Genomic DNA, 23,107 nt, shown 5'->3' with positions numbered 1-23,107 from the left:
TTATTTTTCTCAGCTGCGCCCTCAGATCCTTCAAAGCTTTTGCTAAACCCTCCTCCCACGGCTGACTATAATTATTTCTTATCAATGTAATTTCTGGATGTTTCATGGAAGGAAAAAATATGTGCTATTTTTTCCTGAAAACACCCGCTGTGAAACAGAATTTCAGAAACGACAAAAGCCCGTGAATGGTGTCCATTTCATTCTGGGTCTCTCGGTTGACAAGTGAGCAGTTCCCTCCCTGACACCTGGACGGGTGGGCTGGGGCCGGGTTCTCATGCCAGTTTGAGTTTCTAACCACTTCTTAGGTCAATTTCTGTTTTGTCAGGTTAGGGAGGGCCTACTAAAATGAGAAACCATTTGCAGAATCAGGGTTTGCTGTAGAGGTCCTAAGAAAACCTAAGAAAGTCCTGGAGGCATCGTATTTGAAAACTATTTGAGGATTGTTCACTTGAGTAAATACTTAGCCTGCCCTCCCTTACTTTCTGCGGCTGTAGCCATATTACTCACCCCGAAAGCATTCATCAATAGTCTACTGGCTCTCTAATTTGCTGAGGTAGCAAAAAGAGTTTAATAAAGGAAGCTGTTGCATTTTTTTTGTTTGTTTAGAGGACGTGCTGCAAACACGACTTTTATCTTATAGTGCTGGAATCTGCTGCCCTTCTGCTAATCCAGGGAGGGAAATGCACGCTTGTACGCAGCTAGATCAACGCAAGCAAATTTACCCACGAAGCCGAGCCTTAAAAGCCCAAAAAAGTCTTTCACCCCAAGGACACTGGAGCTTTATAAATGATCTGAGGATTTAGAAGCTTGTTCGGTCACGTCTGACAGCCCGACACACTTTCGGCCCTGTCCACCAAGTGTTTTGAAGAACTTCAGAGGGAAATTATCGTTGAGAAATACGTTTTTAGCGCCCACCGAAGCCGTACAAGTCACTGCAGTCTTAAAACCTTTTCTGAAAAATCACATCTTGGTCTGTATAATCTTTGGGTTAATTTTTAAAAACAGTTTTGCAGACCCTGGAAGATTCTACTCCCAACCCCCCGCCCCCGTTTAAAAAAATAAAAAAAAAAAAAAGCCACAGAGGCCAACGACAGGCCGCGCAGCACTTGCAAAGCCTTGGGGCTGCGAGATCGCCCTTGCAGAGAAATTAAAGCTTTACATCAGCGCTGCAGAAACATGACAGTGAAATGCAATCGAGAGTTAAGTAGCTCAAGAAACCTGAGCGCCTAGCAGGGCGGAATCCATGGTTTTATTTTTGTATACTGATTTTGGATGTGTGTGTTGCATTTTTTTTTTTTTGGAACCTGTATTTCCCCCCCCCCCCCAGTGCCGCGCGCCGGTGCCCCACCACCCCACGCAGAGAGCACAGGGCGCAGGCCCCGAAAGCCCTGCCTCCCTCGGGGAGCGCGGGGTCCGGGGCCCCGGCGGCGGCGGCGGCGGCGGCGGCGGCGGCGGCGGCGGCGGCGGCTCTGCTTGCCGCGGCCCATCGGTTTCCTCGCTCCTCCGCGGCGCGGGTGGCCGGGCGGCGCTGAGCGGACCGAGTCGGAGTCGGACCCGGGTGGCGAAGAGCCGCCCGCCGAGCCCCCTGTCCTGGCCCGCGCACTCGGCGGCGCCGCGCGCCTGGCTGCCCACCTGCCCCGAGGTCCCTGGGGCCCCTCCCAGCCTGGGTCGCGTGCCCCGGACAGTGGCCGCTGCGGGCCAGCGCTACCCATTGCCCTTCCCGTCCAGAACCCGCTGAGTCTGAGCCGCGTGTGCTCGTAGATTTGTCCCACCCGGGACACGGAGCGAGAAGCCGCGCTCATTTTCTTAGACAGTGTTCAGGCGCAGTTTTATAAGGGGCAGGGGGAGTTGTCACAAAAATTTTATTATGACATTTTGCAAATAGACAGGAAGGTTGAAAAAGAAAAGCAAAAACCAGCACGCCGAAGGTCCGTTTACCCCCCACCTGGATGTAATAACTTAACACACTGCCACCCTTGCTTCCTCTCTCTGTCACAACGTGTGCGTGTTTAGCTGCATCATTTGAAAATTGCAGACGCGGTGACATGTCACCTCTACACTTCAGCCTGCATCTTCTAAGTATAAGGGCATCCTCCTACTTACCTTCAGTACCATTCTCACACCTAAGAAAATGAACTCTCCGTCCCGAACAGCCTCTGGCATCCCCCATAAGGGCTCCTGTCCCTCCAGTTTCCCCGGTCAGTCTTAAAATCAGTTTCCCTTCTAGGACTGGGACGTGCGCAGACAGTGGTTCCCTCCCTCCCGGGCTCTGTCCCCCCTAGCCTGCACGTACGGGGCCCGCCCCGGGGCCTCTCTCCCTGAGGATTTGGCAGGGTGGCGAGGGCAAGGGGGTCCCGACAAGGCTGGCTTCGAACCCGTGGGGAGAGACCTACCTACACTCACGCCGTCCGAGGCACCCCCGCCCCGTTTCCTCCCCAATCAAGTCAAGCACCCTCTCAGCAAGCACAGCGCAAAGGGCTTTGCTCAGCCACCTGGTTCCCTCCCGACGGCTCAGAGGACACCGCGGGGCACCGGTGGGCGCGGGGTGGCGTCCATCCTCTGGGTCTGGGTGCGCTGCTGCGCTACCCCGTGCCCGTGGCTTTGCCATTGCCCATTCTCTCTTTTTCCTCCCTGAACGCCCGCTCTTCGGCTCAGTACCGGCTATACTGGGCGCCCTGTGCCCTTCTCGGCCCTTCCCGGCTGCAGGCCAAGGTTGTGGCGTCGAGAGCCTGCACCCCCCCACCCCTCCCTACCGCTCCCCCTCCCCCTCCCTCTCCCCCCTTCCGCCCCCGGGCCGGGAGCCGCGCAGGGACTCGGGGGCGTGGGCACCGCGTGGCCACGCCCCCGGAGCCGGCTTTTTCTAGAGCCGCTGCAGGAGGCTCTCCGCCGGCCGCCCCGCTCGCCTCCCTGGGTGCGCTCCGCTCCGGCCCCGCGCTCCGCTCCGCTCCGCCTCCGCCACGCCGCGCTCCGGGCTTCGGCTGCAGCCGGCGCGGGAGCGCGCCCTCCGCGCCGCCACGCCGGCCCCCGGCTCCCGGCTCTCCGCGCCCGGCGCCGGGTCCCTGTGACTCGGTGCCGGGTCCCTCGCGCCCCGCGACCTCGCCATCCCCCAAGTCCGGCCCTGCTCCCCGCCCGGGCCCCCTCTCTCACCATCTGGCGGTGCCCCCCACCCCTCACCCCCTTCCCCCCTCCTCTCGTTTGCTTGCTTGCTTGTTCGCTAGCTCTCAGACGCGGCGAAGCAGCTTCGCAGGAAAATCCCAGAAACCTTTGCAAAAAGCTGACAATGAAATTTAAGGAGTTCTTCGATTTCGGCGCCATTTTCGAGTGGATCGAGAGGTGACATGCGATTTTTTTTTTTTTAAGGGACTTGTTGGCTGGCGTTTCTCCCTTTAATAACGTTGGTTACGGCAGACTGGGGAAAAAAAAAAAAAAAAGAACTCTGGTCACAATGCTGGAAAAGTTCTGTGTTGCTCTGGGGTTGTAAAGCACGTTTGGGGGCCAGGGTGCGGGCGAAACGGACACATGAGTGCGGCCGGGAGGCTTCTTAGGAACCGGGCTGGAAAAAGCTAGCGTGGAGGGGCGGGGAGAGAAAATTGAGTAAGGGGCAGTGACCGCCTGTCAGCCTCGCCAGGGTCGGGATCGACTGTTTTGACAGACCATAAATGGATTTTTCGTGGCTCTGATTTGCAAGCAGTAAAATATGTCTTGGAAATAAATATGTGATTAATTTTGCACTGTCTTTTCCCAATTAAAACTTTCAAGGTTGTTTAGATTTCCCAGTAGGAAACTTGACTTTGGGAAAGTTTGGCACGAATGCGCCGAGGGAAGTTACAGCTTGTTTGGGGTGGGGGGGGGTATCTGCAAAATTAAGACAAAACGTTGTAAAATATGAGCAGAGGAAGAGGCGTATTCTTGGACTCAAATGATTTGGCCAAACAGTTCAAAAAGGAGGGGGGGGCGGGGCTATGGGCAACTCGAAAGTATCGATTCTTTGTCTATTGTATCAGCCACTACACTGTCTTCTGAAGTGACAAGACGCCTCTTTGTAAGCTCTTTTCGTAAGTAAATTTCAATCTAAAGGGAAATCCATAAACTAGGGGAGCGAGGTGGCTTTTTAGGAATGTAAATCGTTGTCCTGTCACTTGGAGAGAAAAAGGGGCTTAAGTGAAAGATACAAAAGAATTCGATTGCTGTGAGTTTGCGGAGCAATCTGAAAGGAACCTTCGCCTTTGACACCGTTGCTATTTCGCATGAACTTTTGTTTTTCTAAGTAGTCAAATAAGGAAATGTTAAATTAGGGATGGCTTTAATGTCTGGTTTACATATTTGTTTGGAACATAAATATTTAACTGGGAGAAGGTTGTGGAGTTATAAAGTATAACTGTACATTTGCTAAACATGTTTTTTTTTTCTTTTTAAGGACAACCAAGGACGTTTATCTCCATTAATCCCCAAAGTCAAAGTTGTTTGTAAATAGCATAGCCAGAACAAGATGGAATTTAGAGACACCTAAATTATGTCCCAGTTTAGGGAGTGAGGTTATTATTATTAATATGTTAGTTTACAGTGACATAAGTAGTTCAGTGGTGACACTGGATCTCAGTCTAGTGTGAATTTTGTACTTAGTCACATTAAATACTCTGCACATTCTATTAGCTAATTAACAAGACAACATCCACTATACTGGTTTTGAAAAGCCAATAGACCTTTTAAATGAATCAAAACACTTAGCTGACTGGGATACTTTGAGAGTCTATTACTTGTATTAAAATGCAGTTTAACTTTCAAAACCATTGGAGTTTCGTCCTGGTTTTGTTGTTTTAACTTTTAGGTTTGCGGTTGAGGTTACAGGGTCCTTTCTTCTATGCCTAATTGGCTCTTTCGCTTAAACTGTGTGGGGGAGGAGGCATGTAACTTATTGCTAATGTGTGTCCATTTTAAAAAGTAAAAAGTGGTCTCTAATGAGTTAATCATTAAGGAGTATGCACAGTGCCGGCCATTTCAGGCTGTGAAAAAGTTTTTGTGGAACTGCTTGAGACAAGAAGGAGTAACGTAACATCAAGCATTTAAACTTTTTGATTGATTTGTTTTGATAGGTGACATGGAAGGGTATAAAGTATTTAAAAAGAAGTTTGAATAATCACGTCCATATGTAAATACCCAGATATTTCATCTCGGGACAGTTATCTCTCATTCTTTAATACCTTTAAAAAGAACTCAAAACAGAGCGTTTGCTATAAGAATGAAGCACTGGCGAGTTGCGGACATCTGATGCTTGTGTGGATGGACTATATTTCCCAGCTAACCCATATGTTAAAATCAGCTGCAGCTGCCAGAGACATTTTGGTGATCTTCTCTAAGTCAATAAATGAAAAGTTACTTTTTAAATGGGGACATTGAGTGACACTTAGGATTTACAATATGCATCGGGAGGAAGTTTCACTAAGACTTAGAAGCTGGCAAAAGTGATCCCAGCTTGCCAAACTGCCTCAATTTGTTTTATCTTATTATTCTGACTTTCAGAGGTAAGATTCTTTCCCACCCTAATTCCTCTCTCACCCCCCTGCTTTTCACCACTACACATTTCCAAGATTCATCCTCGGGGGGGGGGGGGGCGGGGGGAACAAATGAGAGTCACATTCTTCACCCCACCTGCCAATCCTGGGAATCAGACGGCAGAAGTTCTAAAAAGTACCTCGATTTGGAATGACGTTTGGATTTAGTCTTAGCCATTGGGTAGGGCGGGACGGGGCTTCCTTCAAGCCACCTCGTCTTTCTCCTTCTGCAGGTTCCCCAGAGCGATCCCACTTCGTTGACTCCGAGGGGATGCAGCAGCAATTCATGTTTTGAAGGGCTTTAAATGGTTCAAAACGTGAGGCGCTGCTATACCCCCTCGCGAGCAGGTTGGAAGTTGGGGTTATGCTGGACGTGCGTTCCCTAGGGGCGCTGGTTCCCCAGGCCAGCTCTGGAGCAGGTAGGTGGGCTGGGGGTGGGGGTCGCATCTCTTCCTCTTCCCTCTGCACCCTTCCCCGCCCACGGGGCCCCGCGGTAGTCCGGGGAGGGCGCTACTGCTCGCTGGGGGCTGGGGGCGGCCGGGCTGCGTGCAGGTGCTGCGCTTAGTGGAGGGACTCGGCGCCCCGCACTCAGCCGTGCCCTAGCAGCGGGAACAGTACTGCAGTGGGCGATCGGTACTCTGGGGTATTGTTTCTGCTGCCCGGGCAAGGCTGGGACTCCCGCCGGGGCCCACCCTCTAGGTAAGTCCTACCCCGGCGCCCGCAGTGTCCACCCCAGCAGCGAGTCAGGCGCCTTCATCCTCCAATATTTGCCCGCCTTCGAATATATAAATAAGGCGTGGAAGATACTGCATTTTAGCACTCCTTTGCCTGCCCGGATAAAATTTAAAGTTGGGGGTGGGAATCCCTCCTGATTACCTAGAATACCACCCACACGACAGAAACGAAGACAGGCTGTCATCAAGCCCCAACGACTAAATGGGGGAGGAGAGGAGTATTGGCAAAAGAGTAAGGGGACGCGGGAAGGGGACCCGTTGTCGGCAGTCCCCAGCCCCCTTTGCGGCGCCTGGTAAGAAAGGGCTCACGTTCTGCAGGTGGAAAAGACGTTGGAGTCCAGGAAAGACAAAAGTTCCGGGCCCTTCTTCTCCACACCCTCCCCACCCTTCTCCCTAGCTGTGGGGGGAGGAGCTTCCGTCGAGGTCGGACGAGGCGTGGGGCCTTGCCCGCGGGTGAGTCCCCAGCCGCGTGGAAAGGCGCCGCCGACCTGCCCGATCTGAGGCCTGCCCTGAGCTCCGGGACCCAAGGGGGTGGCTTCGGAAGGACGCTCCGCGTTTCCATCCGTTTCTTGCCCTATCTCCCCAAATCTGGCCCCAGAATCCCACCCTGGACGCCGCCCCAGGCCACTCGGTCGCCCGGGGGCCTCACACGGGGATTGCCCCGGTGGCGGGGCACCGGCTCAACAGCCCCTGAGAAAATGCCAACACCTGAGCTGTCGACTCAGGGGCCCTTCGTGCCTCCAGACCTCTGGGCACTATTGCTAGTGATTGCTGCACGGCCGTCGACTTCGAAAGCCACCTCCATCCCTCTCTGGGCGCCCCCCCCCCTCCCCGCCCCCGAGTCGGCCAGGAGCTTGACAGGCGGCCTAGGAAAGAGCGGGCTAATTCTCTGGCCGAGGCCCCACGTTGCCTGTGAAAATCGCTTTAGGTTTTTGGGTGTGACCCGGAGCCTGGGCAGGTCAAGGACTACCGGCCAAGACAAAGGGGGGTGTGGAATCGTTCCCACGCTCGCCGTCATCCGAAAAGAAACCCAAGTCAAGAAATCCCCTCTTGGCAGTACGGGCTGCCTTGAGCTGGCCTTTCCAGGGGCCGGGAGTGGGGCCCCCGAGGAGGCCGGGGGCTCTAGGTAGCCCGGGCCGGGGTTCAGGCTCCCGCCGCCCCAAGGCGCGCTCTCCCAGACTCCCTTGCGCCCGGGCGGGCGGCTCGGGGCCCTTCCGGCCGCCGCGGACCCCCGGGCTCCCGGGGGCGCCGCCACTCGGCTGCCGGGGCGGGCCCGGCTCCCCCGGCCGCTGCAGTCCCGCCCCGGCCGCGATGCCCGGGCGGGGAAGCCCGAGAGTTGGCTCCCGGCCGGCCCAGGGCCCCTCCGGCCCGCATTCCCGAGGCCTGAACGGCGAACAGGTTCCCCGCACTGGCCTGGCTGTGCCCTGGGGCCGGGGCGGGCGGGGGCGGGGGGCCCCTCGAGGCCGTCCCCTGCTTCTCACCACCTCCCCTTCTCCCTTTCTTTCTCCCCGCTCCGGACGGGTACCCTCGACCAGGAGGAGGCTGGGTAGCGGCCAGCGCCCCCCCCCCCCCACCCAAGGACCACACCGGCGCCATCCGGCTCCCTCCTGCGGGACCCAGGTGAGAGACGCGACGGGTTGGGGTCCGCGAGGGGCGCGGAGGGTGGGAACAGCGATCCGGATGGAGGCGTTGCCTTCCAGATGCCCGGGGGTCCCAAGAGGCATCGAGATCGAGGGCGGCCACACAGCCCTCAGACTGCGTGGTACCCCTTTTCTGACTTAATCTTGCACCATTATTCATTCACACGATCGAAGGTGCAGTGTGCCTAGATTTTCCTCCAAGGACGAAAATGTGAATAAAGCAATATTTTAGCCAAACCTTTCCGTGTCAATTAAGAAGATGGCAATTCGTTCCAGACTATAAATTCTCCTTAACAACTCTCTTAGGTATTCTTTCAAACTGCTTTTCAGCATTGTTAGATGTGCATCCTAACGTGTGGCAGACTTGTGTAAAATGAATCCATTTCTAGTCAGCCGATTAATTGAGCCAATGTTAACCACCTTCAAGGAGGCACCTTTCCATGGTTTTCTCACTTTTTCCCATCACGTGTGGTTCGAAAACGGTGCACACAGCATTGTATTGTTTATTAGACCGACTTGGCCCATAAACTAGGAAAAGTTAAGTCAAGTTCCAAATTTTAAATTCCACATTTATGTAAGTTCTGGGACAAGATATATGTTACTTGTATAAGCCAGAATTGAACGTAATTTTGAAATATTTTAATCACAGGACTATTTATTGAAGGCATCCAGCATCTCCAGTTAGCAGTACTGACTTTTTCCCCCCAACACTACATCAACACTCTTGGCCTGGATCTGGACACAGAAGACTCCTGTTTCAAGAAAATACAATCATCTCTCAAATCCTGTAATTTATATGCAGTTTAAACTCACTAGGTATTGAAAGCCACCCAAGTGTCCCACAACATAGGGTAAAATATAATCAATCATTCGGTGTAATATTATACATCCTTTAAAAATGTTATTGGAAAATGTTTTATGATCTGTAAGTCAAAATAGCCCTTTCCCATCGTTTCTTTCTCCCTGCTGCTCCCTTATACCCACGCTTCTATGTTCCAATTGGCATGTAAACTTGTCTCTCCGGCCAAATGAGTCAGTCGTGAAGGGGAACGGCAATTGATTTGAACAGATGTGTGTCAATGTTACTTGGAAAACTAGATGCCAATAACCAGGGCCACAAAAAAAGGGCAGCGGTTGCAACTCTGTAAAAATTTATGCCTGCCTACAGACAATGACTATAGGGGGACCCCCCCCCCCCAGGAAAAGAGTTGGATACACGCCAGTGCTGGGAGACTGATTGTATGCTGCTTTGGATTTTCCATTAATGCAAGATAACTGTCCAATTAAAAAGACCTACTAAGGGCTCTGCAGTGCAAATTATTTTGCTGATTGTTTTAAAAAACACCATACCTATCAAATCATCAAGGCAGATGGGGCAGCAGGGGATGGGGTTTGTTCTCCCAATGCTGGACTGTCAGGCTTAGGGCAACACGTGGAGAAAAAGCCATCCTACACAGGTGGGAATGAACGTCTAGGCCGTTGCCCTGAGAGAAAGCACACGATGAAAATAAAAATAGGTCCAAAACGAACTTTCTGGATGATGAAAACTTACGGAGAGGAATTAGAGATGAGAGCTGGGGGCCTTATCCAAGTTGGAGTAAAATTTTAAAGATCTATTTTCCCATCAGCCTGCAGTGTAACTTATCCTCCTAACCCTAAAACTTGATCTGTGCCTTTGTATTTAGAATGATCGCAATATTAAAGGAAGAACAGTCTACGCACCAATTATAGCCCATGTGTTGTCTCCCCGCCACTCCCTCACCCTCCCCATCAACTACTGCTCAGTAAATGAACAAAGATCTGCCGGCTCTTTCGTAATATTTCACCTGCCTGCAGCCTTTACCTCCTTCTGCCCCCCGCCCCCCACCAGTGATCTCTGGCAAGTTCAGGAAGACTCTCCAGGGGGTAGTAAATTGAGCCATGAGGAGATTTCCCTTTGCGGCAGTTGCTGGGCTATGGAGCACTCTTCTTCCACCAGTGAGCTGTAGAATCTGAGCAGCCCAGTGGAAGTTTGGGTGGGGGCCCTGGCTTCACGCCCCCTCCCACCCTCCCTGGTCTGGGAGCTGAGAACAGAGCAGTGCACTGAGTGAGGGTCTTGATGGCTTTGAAGCCTGATTCTCCCCGAGCAGCTCCCTCACCTGTCCCCCAACTCCGCCCCGACCTGCTCTCCAGACCAGACTGTGGTCCCAAGACCAGACTTTTTATGTGCCCACAAAAACCACAATAATCAGAAACATAATCATCCCAACATCTTGGTTGTTTTAATGGTGCTTTTACAAGCTTCTCCAAATGCTTTCATATTTTCTACTTGCAACAACCCCAAGAGATAAATAAGGTGTCAAAAAAAAAAAAACACAGTTGCTGACAAGAAAACTGGGGCTCCTGGAGGGTGAGGATCTGTCCCAGCGAGGCTAGGAGGCTAGCCTGGGACCTCCTCCTGACCGCATGTTGTGCTGCTTCACTGTCTGTTAATCGGAACCTACTACTACATAGTCGCGGTCAGAACAGCAAATGGAGTTGAAGCCGTTCGGTTCGAAACATTAGAGCTAAAACGGATTATTCACATGCTGAGATTTGCCCTACACCCTGGACACCTCCTGGGTGAGGCCCAGCATTGGCCCCAAGATGACAAATAGCGACAGTAAATTACCCAGCTGTGTACATGTAAGGATATACACACTCAAAAAAAAAAAAAAAAAAGGTGTGATTTGAAATCATTTAAAAATCTCTGAGCCGTATTTGAGATAGACCCAACCAAATTATTTCTATATTTTTCTATATTTTCAACCAACTCAGTCTTAAAGAAACAGATGCAATGGCCAACCGTTACCTTAATTTAGTCACTCGATCAATGGAACCTTTTTTGGCCATTACAAATAATAATTTTAAAGACTATATCAAAATCTGGCACGTGCTTATGATATCATGTTTTCAAATAAAGGCGATAAAATAACGTGGACCCCACAATTGACAAGCGGGTCTGTAGAGGCTCAGAAACTGGAGAAAATATCAAAGCAACATACTTGTTGCCGAAGGTAGCGGAATTGGAGCTGAAGTTTTTTCTTTCTCTGCTTTTCCATGTTTTTTTTTTTTTTGTTACACCATGTTTTTCATCACATAGTCAAACATTATTCTCTTAAAAAGTCTTTAGGGGTCATGGGCGACACAGCAGTTTTGGGTCAAGGATGCACAGACCTCAGACGTCTCGGGGATCATCATGTCACGAGATACCACTGTGCACTTGTGACAGATTGATAACTGAAAGGTCTGGGAGCCGCTCATCTTCACAGCAATACGATGGGTAAGTATTACAAGGCCGGTCGATGTGGGCCCTAGACAAGGAGGAAGCGGGTAGGGCGAGTTGTACACTAATAGTTTAATGGGGGGGTTGGGGAGGTCAGACTCTGGGTCTTTCACTGGTATTTTAAGTTCCTTTTTAATGAATTGAAACTTATCCAAGGCATAAGATTTTATATTCATGCTAGCATGTTGAAGAATTTATGCTCAAGCAACCAACTGGGAAAACAGCATTGCAGGCTCATCCCTAATACGTTGAGTCGATATACGCGGTCAAGAAAAGGCATGAACACCCCACAAACAAAAAAGTTACAGAAAAAGAATACATTAAAGATGCTCCTTTCATTATTTTTAAGGATAGAAATTAGAAACATCCTGATGGCCAACAACAAAAGATCGCCTCAATAAATTGTGGTGCCTCTAGCCAGCTGCACGAGAATGCGCTCCTGCTGGAGCACGTAGCGATAAGAGAAATAAGCACATTTTTCTCACTGTTCCCATCTATGCGAGCACACAGGGAGCATTCTGTGTGCTCTTTTGTTTCCATATCCAGATAAAAGGCTGGGAGGAGGTAGATCAAAACTTTCACTCTGGTTATCTCTGAGTCGTGGTATAAAAGAGAGGCACTAAACTATTTTTGCGATGTGTTCCTAATACGTAATCTAAGTGTATTGGGAACATTTTGCATTCGTAGTTTTGTGTCAATAATATGGAAAGAAGGCTAGGAGGAAGGATACCAAAAGTCTGTCAAAGAAAGATGCTAAACTGGTTTTGCGATGTGTTCCTAATATGCGGTATAAATATATTGGGAGCATTTTGCATGCATGGTTTTGTATCACTATACAGATAAAAGGCTGGTGGGGATAAACCAAAAATCGTACAATGGTTATCTGTGGGTTATAATATGAAGCAATACAAGTAAGGTACAAAATTATTTTTGCAATATGTTCCTGAATATGTAATATAAGTATATTGGGAACATTTTGCATCCATAGTTTTGTATCGATATTTAGAGAAAAGGCTAGAAAGAAATATACCAAAGTTAAATAGCACTTATTTCTAGGTTCTAGTATTATACATGATATCTGTTTTTCTCTTTACACTTTTATGTATGTTCCAAGTAATACTTGTGTAAACAACAAGATGCATTTCTTTCATAGCGATAATAAAACATTTTATTTTTTAAAGAGTTTGTTGGTTTGTTTTAAAAAAGCATGGCCCCCTGGCCTGGGCATGGGAAAAGACTTCCTATTTGGGCAGCAAGTGGGCCTGGAATGCATTTTCAAACCTGTGTGGGCAAAACCTACACAGCTTCGGTTGGCTCCGTGGTGCAAACGTATGTTATCATTTACTCTTGGCAAAGGAAAGGGAAAGCATGATTGAGAAATATAACCGTGACAGAGTAATAATAGTAATATTGCTAAGCAGACTGCTATCTCCTGTCTAATCGAAGTAACACGTTGAGAAGTATAGAAAGTGCAAACAGGCTGCGTTTCCTCCAGGAGCAATTGAGGATGGTGGGGCCTGGACTGCTGCCCAGGCCTCGAGACACTGGCCAGTTTGGAACATGCCTGAGTCAAGAAAACACCTTACAGAAAGTCCCATTCCACTTAGCTAACTTTTCGCAGATGCGGATAAATGCCCCCTGCATTCCCCCCCCCCAATTCTGCTGCGCTCCATAACAACCCTGGTGGTGGCAGACACACGCACCATTGGAACTGAAGCCTTCCTTGTCCCCTTAAGAGAGACATGGGCATTTGGAGACACACCAGGCCCGTGGGCCAACGACACACCTGCCAGGGTCGAACCCTCCTCAGTTGCACTGATCTGAACAGAAGAGGACGAGGGTCCTTCCCACCCTTTCAGAAGCGCTCTGGGGAAACTGTCCCCCACCCACCACCCAAAGACCCATTCGCTCTCAGGAGCTCCCATATAACTAGATGTTACTTATGTCCATAATATTCCTTAGAGCAGAAGCTGCAGTTGTGAGGCAAAAAATAGACTCTGAGAGGAGTTCCCCTTGTGGCTCAGTGGTAACAAACTCCACTAGCATCCATGAGGACTCGGGTTCAATCCCTGGCCTTGCCCAGTGGGTTAAGGATCTGGCGTTGCCGTGAGCTGTGGTGTGGCTCCCAGATGCAGCTCAGATCCTGCGTGGCTGTGGCTGTAGTGTAGGCCGGCAGCTGCAACTCCAATTGGACCCCTAGCCTGGGAACCTCCATGTGCCGCAGGGGTGGCCCTAAAAAGCAAAAAAAAAAAAAACAAAACAAAACTCTGAGAAACATGCTTCCACTTTCCCAGTGCCGTGCCCTTGTGCTACTCGCTTGTGCGGCCTTGAACACACAAATCCGAACCCTGCCGTCTCTCTGCCACCGGGGCAGAGCTGTGGCTTTGACCTTCTGAGCCGGAGCGGACCACATAATCTGCTCTGCTTCGCTGCATTAGCAAGTGTCCTCCTTTGGCCCAGGTTAGACCAGAGTATGGAAGAGCGGGGGCTGTGCGAGGGCCCCCTTCCCTGATGGAAGCTTTCACGTCCACCCCAGAGAGAGAGAAGCCTTAATGTAAGCGCTGACCATAAACCCTTGTACCAGAGAAAAAAGCTCCAGCCCCTGATGTTCTGAACCAATACAAAGTCCTAGAACTTGGCCGGTACAGAGAGTACTCCTCTTAGTTGGGAGTTTGCCAAGAGGGGCTGGGGGTGGCCCGCCGCCGGCACAGAAGGAGCTGGGAGCTGCCTGTATGTAACGGGGTCCGTGCAGTCCCTCATTCTACCGAAGAGGAAACAGAGTTGCCGAGGGGGGACATGACTCGCAGAGAGGTCGTGCAGAGAATGGGTGGCGACATCAGAACGTGAACCTCGATCTTCAGGGCTCTTTCCAACTGCAATACGCCACGTCCAAAGGACAGAGAGAGCAACCCAGGAAGATGCTACAAAGGATGTGGGGCTTGCGGAACACCTGAGAAGGTGGATGGGGCTAGAAGAGGCAGCGAGGCAGGCAGGGACCTTCTAGGTGGGGATGACGGCCTGGCGCAGGCAGGGATGGATGTGGGTGGCACTCGAGCCATCAGGAGACAGGCCTGGAAGAAACTGCGAAGGTCAAGTCTAGCCTCTCAATGTGGTCCGTGCAGACCCTAGAGGGCATAAGACAGGGTCCCAGCAGGTGCAAAAAGGCACAGAAGGGAGTTCTGGTCGTGGCTCAGTGGTTAACAAATCCAACCAGGAACCATGAGGTTGTGGGTTCGGTCCCTGGCCTTGCTCAGTGGGTTAAGGATCCGGCGTTGCCCTGAGCTGTGGTGGAGGTCACAGATGCGGCTCAGATCCTGCGTGGCTGTGGCTGTCGAGTAGGCTCCATCTGCAGCTCCCATTCGACCCCTAGCCTGGGAACCTCCGTATGCCGTGGGTGCGGCCCTAAAAAAAGACCACAAAAAAGCCACAGAATACATATGGCACAACTTTCCAGGGCACAGATTTGAGAGTGAGCCATTTAAAGCATTGCTTTTCTGTTAAGACAGATACAAAAGCAACAAGATAAAACTGAGACCTCAAAACCGTTTCAGGTTTCTTGCAGGCCCCTGTAGGCGGCCCCAGGACTCCCACCCCAGCCTCCTTCGGGGGGAAGCACTTATACACTCGTCTCTAGACATTTGGCTTTTTGTTTTTCCTGCCAGTACCAGGGTCCTCGACTTGTGATAACAGCTGCCCTTCTCTTCCCTTTGGGAACTGCTGCTCCCCAGCCCGTCACATGATTCTGGAAGAGCTGCCAATCACAGGAAGCTGCTAGAGCCTCCTGCCAGGCGTGTGACCCAGGTCAGGCCAATCCCGCACTGCCCCATGACCCTTCCGGCCTGATTGCGCTGGGAAAGCTCACGTGATCCCAGCCTAACCAATGAGAACACTTCTATGTTGGGGCGTGGGGTTAATCCTGATATGGAGAGAGTGTCTCCTTCTCCTGCAGTTTCTAGGCCTGGAGCTGTATGTGCCCTGGATCAGCCTGCTCCACCACGTCCAGCCCCAGGGGGACCTCCCTCCTCAGCAGGCGAGAGGAGGACAGAATGCACATAGAAATACTCAGAAACATGGGCGGGGCGGGGGGCAGGGGGGCTGTAGACGAGGCAAGTGACCTAGCCTATGTCCTTGAACCCAGGTCCAGAGTGTATCTTGTCTGTGCCTTTTTTTTTGTTCGTTTAAGCTGGTTTCACTTGATTCATTCAACAAACACTTATGGAGCACGGTTCTAGGCTCTGGATGTAGAGCCGTAAACAACGCCCTTGGGGGATTTACATTCTCGGTTGGGTCGTGCTTCTGTCACTTGCAACCGAAACAGGGCTGCCTGCCAGATCGCAGAAGAAGGTACATGCTAGGATAAGGACCAGAAAGAGCGCACGTCTATACTATAAACAAGGGAGTCGGAAATCTCCTGAGCAGAGGACTCACGCGGTCATCCATAGGCGTCTAGGCTTGAGGCAGGCAGGTGAGAAGCAGCGAGTAGGAAAAGGCTGGCATGGCTGGGACTCTGATTTGCTCCATTTTTGAAAGACCCCCATGAAGAGGATGTCCTGCTGGAATTCAGGTTCCTGGAATGAAGTTCAACTTAGAAGGAAAGTAACGTGCTTCCAGGAAGTGCTCCAGACCCAGCTCTTTCAGCTCCTCCCATCTGCACTTACCGCCCCCCCCTTGGCGGTGTGGTTCAGCCTCCCCTGGCCTGCTCACAGGCTGCCCATGGAAACTGAAGGGAAGGCCCACCGTGGCTCCGGTCTAGGCTGCCCTCTCCCTGCTCCAACCCACCCACCTAAGACCCATTGCAAGCGCTTCCTTCTCCAGAACACTCCTGCGACTGCCCCAGCCCAGCTGAACCTCCTTTGAGCTCCTGCTGCTCCCACAATCAGGTACTTGCTCAGGGTCACGTGGACTTTTGCCAGGTGTGCCTCCTGCCAGTTCATAGGAAGCTGCATGAGGCCCAGAACCAGGCTCCTTTCACCACCTCCCCCCACGGAGCCTAGCCCTGTGCCTGACCCTGCAGAGGGGGTGCTCAACCCCTGCTTGGTTGATGGGGCTGATTGTGGAGATGGTTCAGGGGTAAGAGGATGGAAATCCTTTTCCTGGGACAGAACTGGTTTAGGCCTATTTCTTTGCCATAATCATTAGCAGTGTCCTCTCACTTTCCGAAGTGTCTGATGATAAAATATACTGCCACGTACTCATCTGGAGGGTACCAAAGGGGCTCTTGTCGCCGCCACGCTGAAGTGGCTCCTGATATAAGACAAAATATTTACAAAATCCGAACAGCATCCTATTGCAATTCAGTGCTCTGGGAAGTCGTGCCTGCTCGGCTGCATCCGGTTCCCACACTCTCTTGAGCACATGAAGCATTAAAGCCACAGTCCAGCCTGTTACAAGTTACAGGGGTCGCCTCCGTTTATTTCATGCCGCGGGTGTGTAAAACAGCCCTGTTTTGCCCCCCCAAAGACTGGAAAGGCACCCAAGCTCAGTCCAGATCCAGGAGGTATTCAAAGGCAATTCATGAACAAACCGGAAGTCCAGCCGCCGGGGCCAACTGCTGCCTGATGATCCTTTTCAGCTCTTAGCTTGGGAAAGGCTGCCTCTCAGGGGCGCCCGTAAGAGAAAAAAAACCCTCATCCCATCACTCGCCCGTCTTCCCCTCTACCCTTGTCTTCCCAGAGTCACAGCTTCATCCTGCCACTGCCCAAGGGCCTTTAAACCTCCGCACCGGATGCGCTTAGGTTCCTGGAGGGGGAGCCAGAAAATCTGCAGCGGCTTGCAAAACACAAACCTCAGCGCGGTGAGGGCACATCCACGTGGAGGGGGCAGCCTGGGACACGTGGGGCGTCTTGGCCCAAACGGGTTGAGGAAGACATGGGTACGGGGGGTAGTGAATTATAGAAGATCTGATCTTGCTAACACGGGACACAGCTGAGGATGGGAGCTAGTTCCGAAACCAAAATTGAAACGATGAAGTGAAAGCCTAAATGAAGGAGAACTCCACCACTTTTTTTTTTTTTTTTTTTGCCATTGCTTGGGCTGCTCCCACAGCATATGGAGGTTCCCAGGCCAGGGGTCAAATCGGAGCTCCAGCTGCCGGCCGACGCCCCAGGCACAGCAACTCGGAATCCGAGTCACATCTGCGACCTACACCACAGCTCATGGCAACGCCGGATCCTTAACCCACTGAGGCCAGGGATTGAACCCGCAACCTCATGGCTCCTAGTCAGATTTGTTTCCGCTGTGCCACGACAGGAACTCCCTAATTTTTTATTATTTTTTAATTTTTTTATTTTTTTGCTATTTCTTTGGGCCGCTCCCGCGGCATATGGAGGTTCCCAGGCTAGGGGTCCAATCGGAGCTGTAGCCACGGGCCTACGGCTACAGCCACAGCAACATGGGATCCGAGCCACGTCTGCAACCTACACCGCAGCTCACGGCAACGCCAGATCCTTAACCCACTGGGCAAGGGCAGGGACCGAACCCGCAACCTCATGGTTCCTAGTCGGATTCGTTAACCACTGCGCCACGACGGGAACTCTGAGAACTCCACCACCTTGACCCCAGCTTCCCTTCCCCAGTGAGCTTCCAGAATGCTGGCAACCTGGCTTCCGTCCCCCAGGCAGGAGGTTGGATTTCACTCTAGGGAGCAGACCTCTGGTGCCTCTTGGGCCACCTCGGATTTCGGCTGCAGAAGTACACTGTTTTGTGCAAGCTCAGGCTGACCTCACGCTGGCAGCGTTCGACCTTCACTAGGCCTCTTTTGCTTTCAGTTTCAAGGCCTTCTCTGATGCTGTGGCTGCTGAATGTTTGTGCTTCTGGCCCCACAAATTTATATGTTGAAACCTAACCCCTGAGGTGATGGTTTTAGGAGAAGGGAACTGGTGTTTAAAGGCTGCAGCTTCCTGTTCTCCAGCAGTCAATCCTGGGAGGCCTCTGGAAGCTTCTAGGGAGGCCCTAGCTGGAATAAAACCCATATTTCCGACAGGGGTGACCTCAATAACACACCGTTATGTTGGCTTTTCCTCTTTCCCTGTGTTCACTCTCTCAGCCCCCTCATTCCAACTTCCTAAGATCGACTCCCAAATAAACTACCTGCTCTCAAATCCTTTCCTCTGTGCCTTCTTTGGAGGGGACCCAAATTGAGACGCTCACCATTTAGAGACCAGAGTGAAATGTCCGTATCCACCCATTCTAGAGTAAAGCCAGTGGACAGGCCTGTGGTGTAGACAGGCAGCTACAGCTCCGATTCGACCCCTAGCCTGAGAACCTCCATATGCCGCGGGTGTAGCCCTAAAAAGACAAAAAAAAAAAAAAAAAATTGAAACAAGCAAATGGATAAAAGAGTAAATAAAAGAAATAATGCCCACAGCAGAAAAACAAGTTAAAAACACCACAACAGCCGCAGAGACGTAACTTATGCACTCCTCAAGCAGGAAGGGGAAAAAAAAGGTAAAGAACAGAACGAGCTCTTAGCAGTGAAAAAGTTTCGGCCGTCCCTCCGCGAGTAGAACAAAAAAAGGCAGAGTAGGACATTAGGACAGAAAAGAAACGGGGACATTAGAGGACTGTTCCCGGAGACAAATCATAGATGTTCTAGAAAGAGAGTCAGGCAACGAAAAAGGCAGAGAGGATATTATCAAAGAAATAATACATGAAAATGCCCAGAAATGAAAGACCTGAATGGGAAAAAAGCCCACATCGAGGCGCCTCATCGTGAACATTTCAAACACAAAGATAAAGAGGAGATTCGGAGAGCTTATGGGAGAAAAAAATCGATGTCATGCAAAGGATCGGAAATCAGAATGTCTTGGGATTTTTCCAAAGAGAAATACCGGCAGCTAGAAGACAGGAAGCAATTCCTTCCATGTTCTGAAGGAAAATTAAGACACAGCCCAGAAGTCTACATCCAGCCACAGCCACAGTTAAGGGGGAGGATGTCAAATAGAAGCATTCTCAGGCATTCAGGGTCTCAAAATAATTCCGTCTGGTGCGCCCTTTCTCAGGAAGTTCCTGGAGGCCACGTGCACCACAATGAGGGAGAGAGACTTCAGCTTCTGCGGGTGGCGGCCCAGGTCATTTGGCCCAAGACTCCTGCTTGAAAACATCAAAGAACGTGGACGACATAATTTAAAATATCCTCAGGAGTTTCCACTGTAGCGCAGCAGAAACAACCTGATTAGTATCCATGAGGATGCGGGTTCAATCCCTGGCTTTGCGCAGTGGGTTAAGGATCTGGCATGGCCATGAGCTGTCGGGTAGGTCAAAGATGCAGCTCGGATCCCGTGATGCTGTGGCTGTGGAGTAGGCCGGCGGCTGTAGCTCTGATTAGACCCCTAGCCTGGGAACCTCCCTATGCCAAACCTGTGGCCCTAAAAAGCAGAATAAATAAAATACATGCATGCGTACCTACGATACAATGCAACACAACACAACACAATATCCTTAAAAGCATGAAACACTTAACAAGATAGAAACCAGTGAGCTAAGATCCCAGAGAGGTGACACCAGCTCTTTCGGTCACTTCAGCTCAGGGAGATTTTTCCAATCAGGACCAAGAAGCTGAGAGACCAAGTGCTCCCCGTACTTGGCCTCCCAGGATCAGGGAACAAAAGTCACAGTCCAGGAACAGCCCAAGACTCTGGTAAATCATCGCCTGCCTTGGGCTGATATCCGGAAAAGCTAGCCTGGGAGGAAGGATGACTTGGAAATAAACCAGCTCTCACCCGCATTGCAGCCTGTCTTCCATTCATCCCAGCAGCCTTCAAAACCTCATATCCTGAAATTGGACTACATGGGTTTCAGGTTGCTAGCAGTTCCAGGCACCTGGGCAAAACAAATCGAAATCTTCTTTGGATAAAAATAACAATATCCTAGACCTCAAATTATGTCTTTAAATTAAAATCCAATACACCAGTCAGAATGGCCATCATTAACAAGACAACAAATAACAAATGCTGAGGAGGGTGTGGAGAAAAGGGAACCCTCCTGCATTGTTGGTGGGAATGTAAACTGGTACAACCACTATGCAAAACAGTATGGCGGTATCTCAGGAAACTAAATATAGAACCACCATATGATCCAGCAATCCCACTCTTGGGCATATACCCAGACAAAACTTTCCTTGAAAAAGATACATGCATCCCTATGTTCATTGCAGCACCCCTATGTTCATTGCAGCACTATTCACAATAGCCAAGACATGGAAACAACCCAAATGTCCATTGACAGAGGAGTGTATCCAGAAGATGTGGTACATATACACAGTGGAATATTACTCGGCCATTAAAAAGAATGAAATACTGGCATTTTTAGCAACACGGATGGACCTAGAAACTATCATGCTAAGTGAAGTCAGCCATACAATGAGATGCCAACATCCAATGCTTTCACTGACATGTGGAATCTGACAAAAGGACAGACTGAACTTCTCTGCAGAACAGATGCTGACTCACAGACATTGAAAAACTTATGGTCTCTGGAGGAGGCAGTTTGGGGGGTGGGGGATGTGCTTGGGCTGTGGGATGGAAATCCTGTGAAATCAGATTGTTATGATCATTATACAACTACAGATGTGATAAATTCATTTGAGTAGTAAAAAAGATGTGATACATATATACAATGGAATATTACTGAGCCATAAAAAAGAACAGATGAATGCCATTTGCAGCAACATGTATGGATCTAGAGTCTCTCATACTAAGTGAAGTAAGCCAGAAAGAAAAAGACAAATACCATATGATATCACTTATTTGTGGAATCTAAAATATGGAACAGATGATCCTATCTCAAAATAACAAACAAACAGAAACAGATCATGGCTAAGAAGAGCAGACTTGGGGTTCCCAAGAGGGAAAGGGAAGGAGTGGGATGGATGGGCATTTGGGGGAGGTTTTTTTGTGTGTGTCTTTTTGCTTTTTCTTGAGCCGCTCCCTCGGCATATGGAGGTTCCCAAGCTAGGGGTCTAATTGGAGCTGAGGCTGCCAGCCTACGCCAGAGCCACAGCAACGTGGGATCCGAGCCGCGTCTGCAACCTACACCACAGCTCACAGCAACGCCGGGCCCTTAATACACCGAGCAAGGCCAGGGACCGAACCCGCAACCTCATGGTTCCTAGTCAGATTCGTTAACCACTGCGCCACGACGGGAACTCCTGGGGGAGGTTTTGGATGCAAATTGTTCTATTTGGAATGGACGGGCAATGGGACCCTACTGTACAGCACAGGGAAATGTGTGTGATTGGGTCATTTTGTTGTTCAATAAAACTTGACGAAACATTGTAAATCAACTATAATAATAATAATTTTAAAACAAAAAATAAAAAAATAAACCAGGAGTTCCCGTCACGGCTCAGTGGTTAATGAATCCGACTAGGAACCATGAGGTTGCGGGTTTGGTCCCTGCCCTTGCTCAGTGGGTTAACGATCCGGCGTTGTCGTGAGCTGTGGTGTAGGTTGCAGATGCGGCTCGGATCCCGCGTTGCTGTGGCTCTGGCGTAGGCCGGGGGCTACAGCTCCGATTGGACCCCTAGCCTGGGAACCTCCATATGCCGCTGGAGCGGCCCAAGAAATAACAAATGGACAAAAAAAAAAAAAAAAAAAGAAGAAATGACAGCCAAGAAAAATAAATGCAGAAGAACTCCAAATAGCAGAATTTATCAAACAGGGACGCATCTTTTGTTCATAGGGAGAATGCCAAGCTTTACAACTGTGGCAGGAAACTGAAAACCACAAATCGAGTCATGGATTAAAAACAAGAAAACCAAACAATATGTGAGAGCAAACCAATAAAGACGGAGACACAGGACCCACTGAATAGGGAGTGAAACACAGGAGAGATAAAAAGGAAACTCCCACTGTGATGAGGAAGGGCTGCGCCAGGAGGAGCCACAGCGCTAGACCTTGAGCTCCACCAGTTCAGGTTTGAGCAGGGGATGGAAGGCCTTAGGAAGGCTGTTTTCCAAGAGGAAAAAAAAAAAAAGGTGGAGCCAAAGATTCGCCAATGTATTTATTTCCCACATGAAAATTGGGGTTGAAAGTTGTTGTACAAAGCTATTGGACAGCATGAAAACATTTAGCCAAGGATTTGAAGACACTCTAGGAGAGAGGGCGAGAGAGACAGAGACAGACAGAGGCCATCAATAGAAAATATTAAATATTGTCCAATCAGGAAAGAGCGGCATAACCACAGGATTTAATTTGTTTGCAAGTCTAATTTCTCACATTTCTTTTTTTGATCTATGGGTTATGTAGAAGTGTGTTGGGTTTCTAATATTTGGGACTTTCCTGCCATTATTTGGGTTAACATTTCTTTGTGATAATGTTATTTCCTCTATAGCTGTCTTAGCTTTACCTCTTTTTGTTATTTTTTCGCAGTTGCTCGAGGGCTGAGACAGGCAGCCTTAACCTATAAAGTCTGGAGTCATTACTGTCTCTCTCTCATACTTCACTCCTAAAACATCAAACTTCTAACTTTCCCCTGCTCATCTTTTTTTTTTTTTTGCTTTTTTTTTAGGGCCGCACCTGCGGCAAATGGAGGTTCCCAGGCTAGGGGTCCAATCAGAGCTGTAGCTGCCAGCCACAGCCACAGCAATGCCAGATCTGAGCCAAGTCTGCGACCTACACCAGAGCTCACGGCAACACTGGATCCTTAACCCCCTGAGCGAGGCCAGGGATCGAACCCACGTCCTCTCGGATGCTAGTCAGGTTTGTTAATCGCTAAGCCACAACGGGCTCATCGTATGTGTGGCACTTCACACGTCAAATAGCTTTCCTACACAATTCCACACACCTGTCCTCCTGTTCTTTGTCCAATTATTGTCCTATCTTTCACTTCTACAACTCTTAGGAACCCCAGCTGATAGCATTTACTGTTTTTTCTTTA

At 50.1% G+C, this 23,107-nt stretch overlaps 1 protein-coding gene across 1 annotated transcript; it reads left to right on the top strand.

Moving 5' to 3' along the window:
- The first annotated feature begins 5,901 nt into the window (after positions 1 to 5,901).
- Positions 5,902 to 9,230, top strand: LOC125118781 (uncharacterized). Its single transcript, XM_047765606.1, has 4 exons — positions 5,902 to 5,971; positions 6,605 to 7,684; positions 7,822 to 7,906; positions 8,576 to 9,230. The coding sequence occupies exons 1-2, from the start codon at positions 5,917 to 5,919 to the stop codon at positions 7,414 to 7,416; spliced, it is 867 nt and encodes a 288-aa protein (XP_047621562.1). The 5' UTR covers positions 5,902 to 5,916; the 3' UTR covers positions 7,417 to 7,684; positions 7,822 to 7,906; positions 8,576 to 9,230.
- The last annotated feature ends 13,877 nt before the right edge of the window (positions 9,231 to 23,107 follow it).

Source organism: Phacochoerus africanus, chromosome X (assembly GCF_016906955.1).
Source record: "Phacochoerus africanus isolate WHEZ1 chromosome X, ROS_Pafr_v1, whole genome shotgun sequence".
Lineage (NCBI taxonomy): Eukaryota > Metazoa > Chordata > Mammalia > Artiodactyla > Suidae > Phacochoerus > Phacochoerus africanus.
The sequence above is the reverse complement of the archived record's forward strand: the minus strand, read 5'-3'. Positions and strand labels throughout refer to the sequence as shown.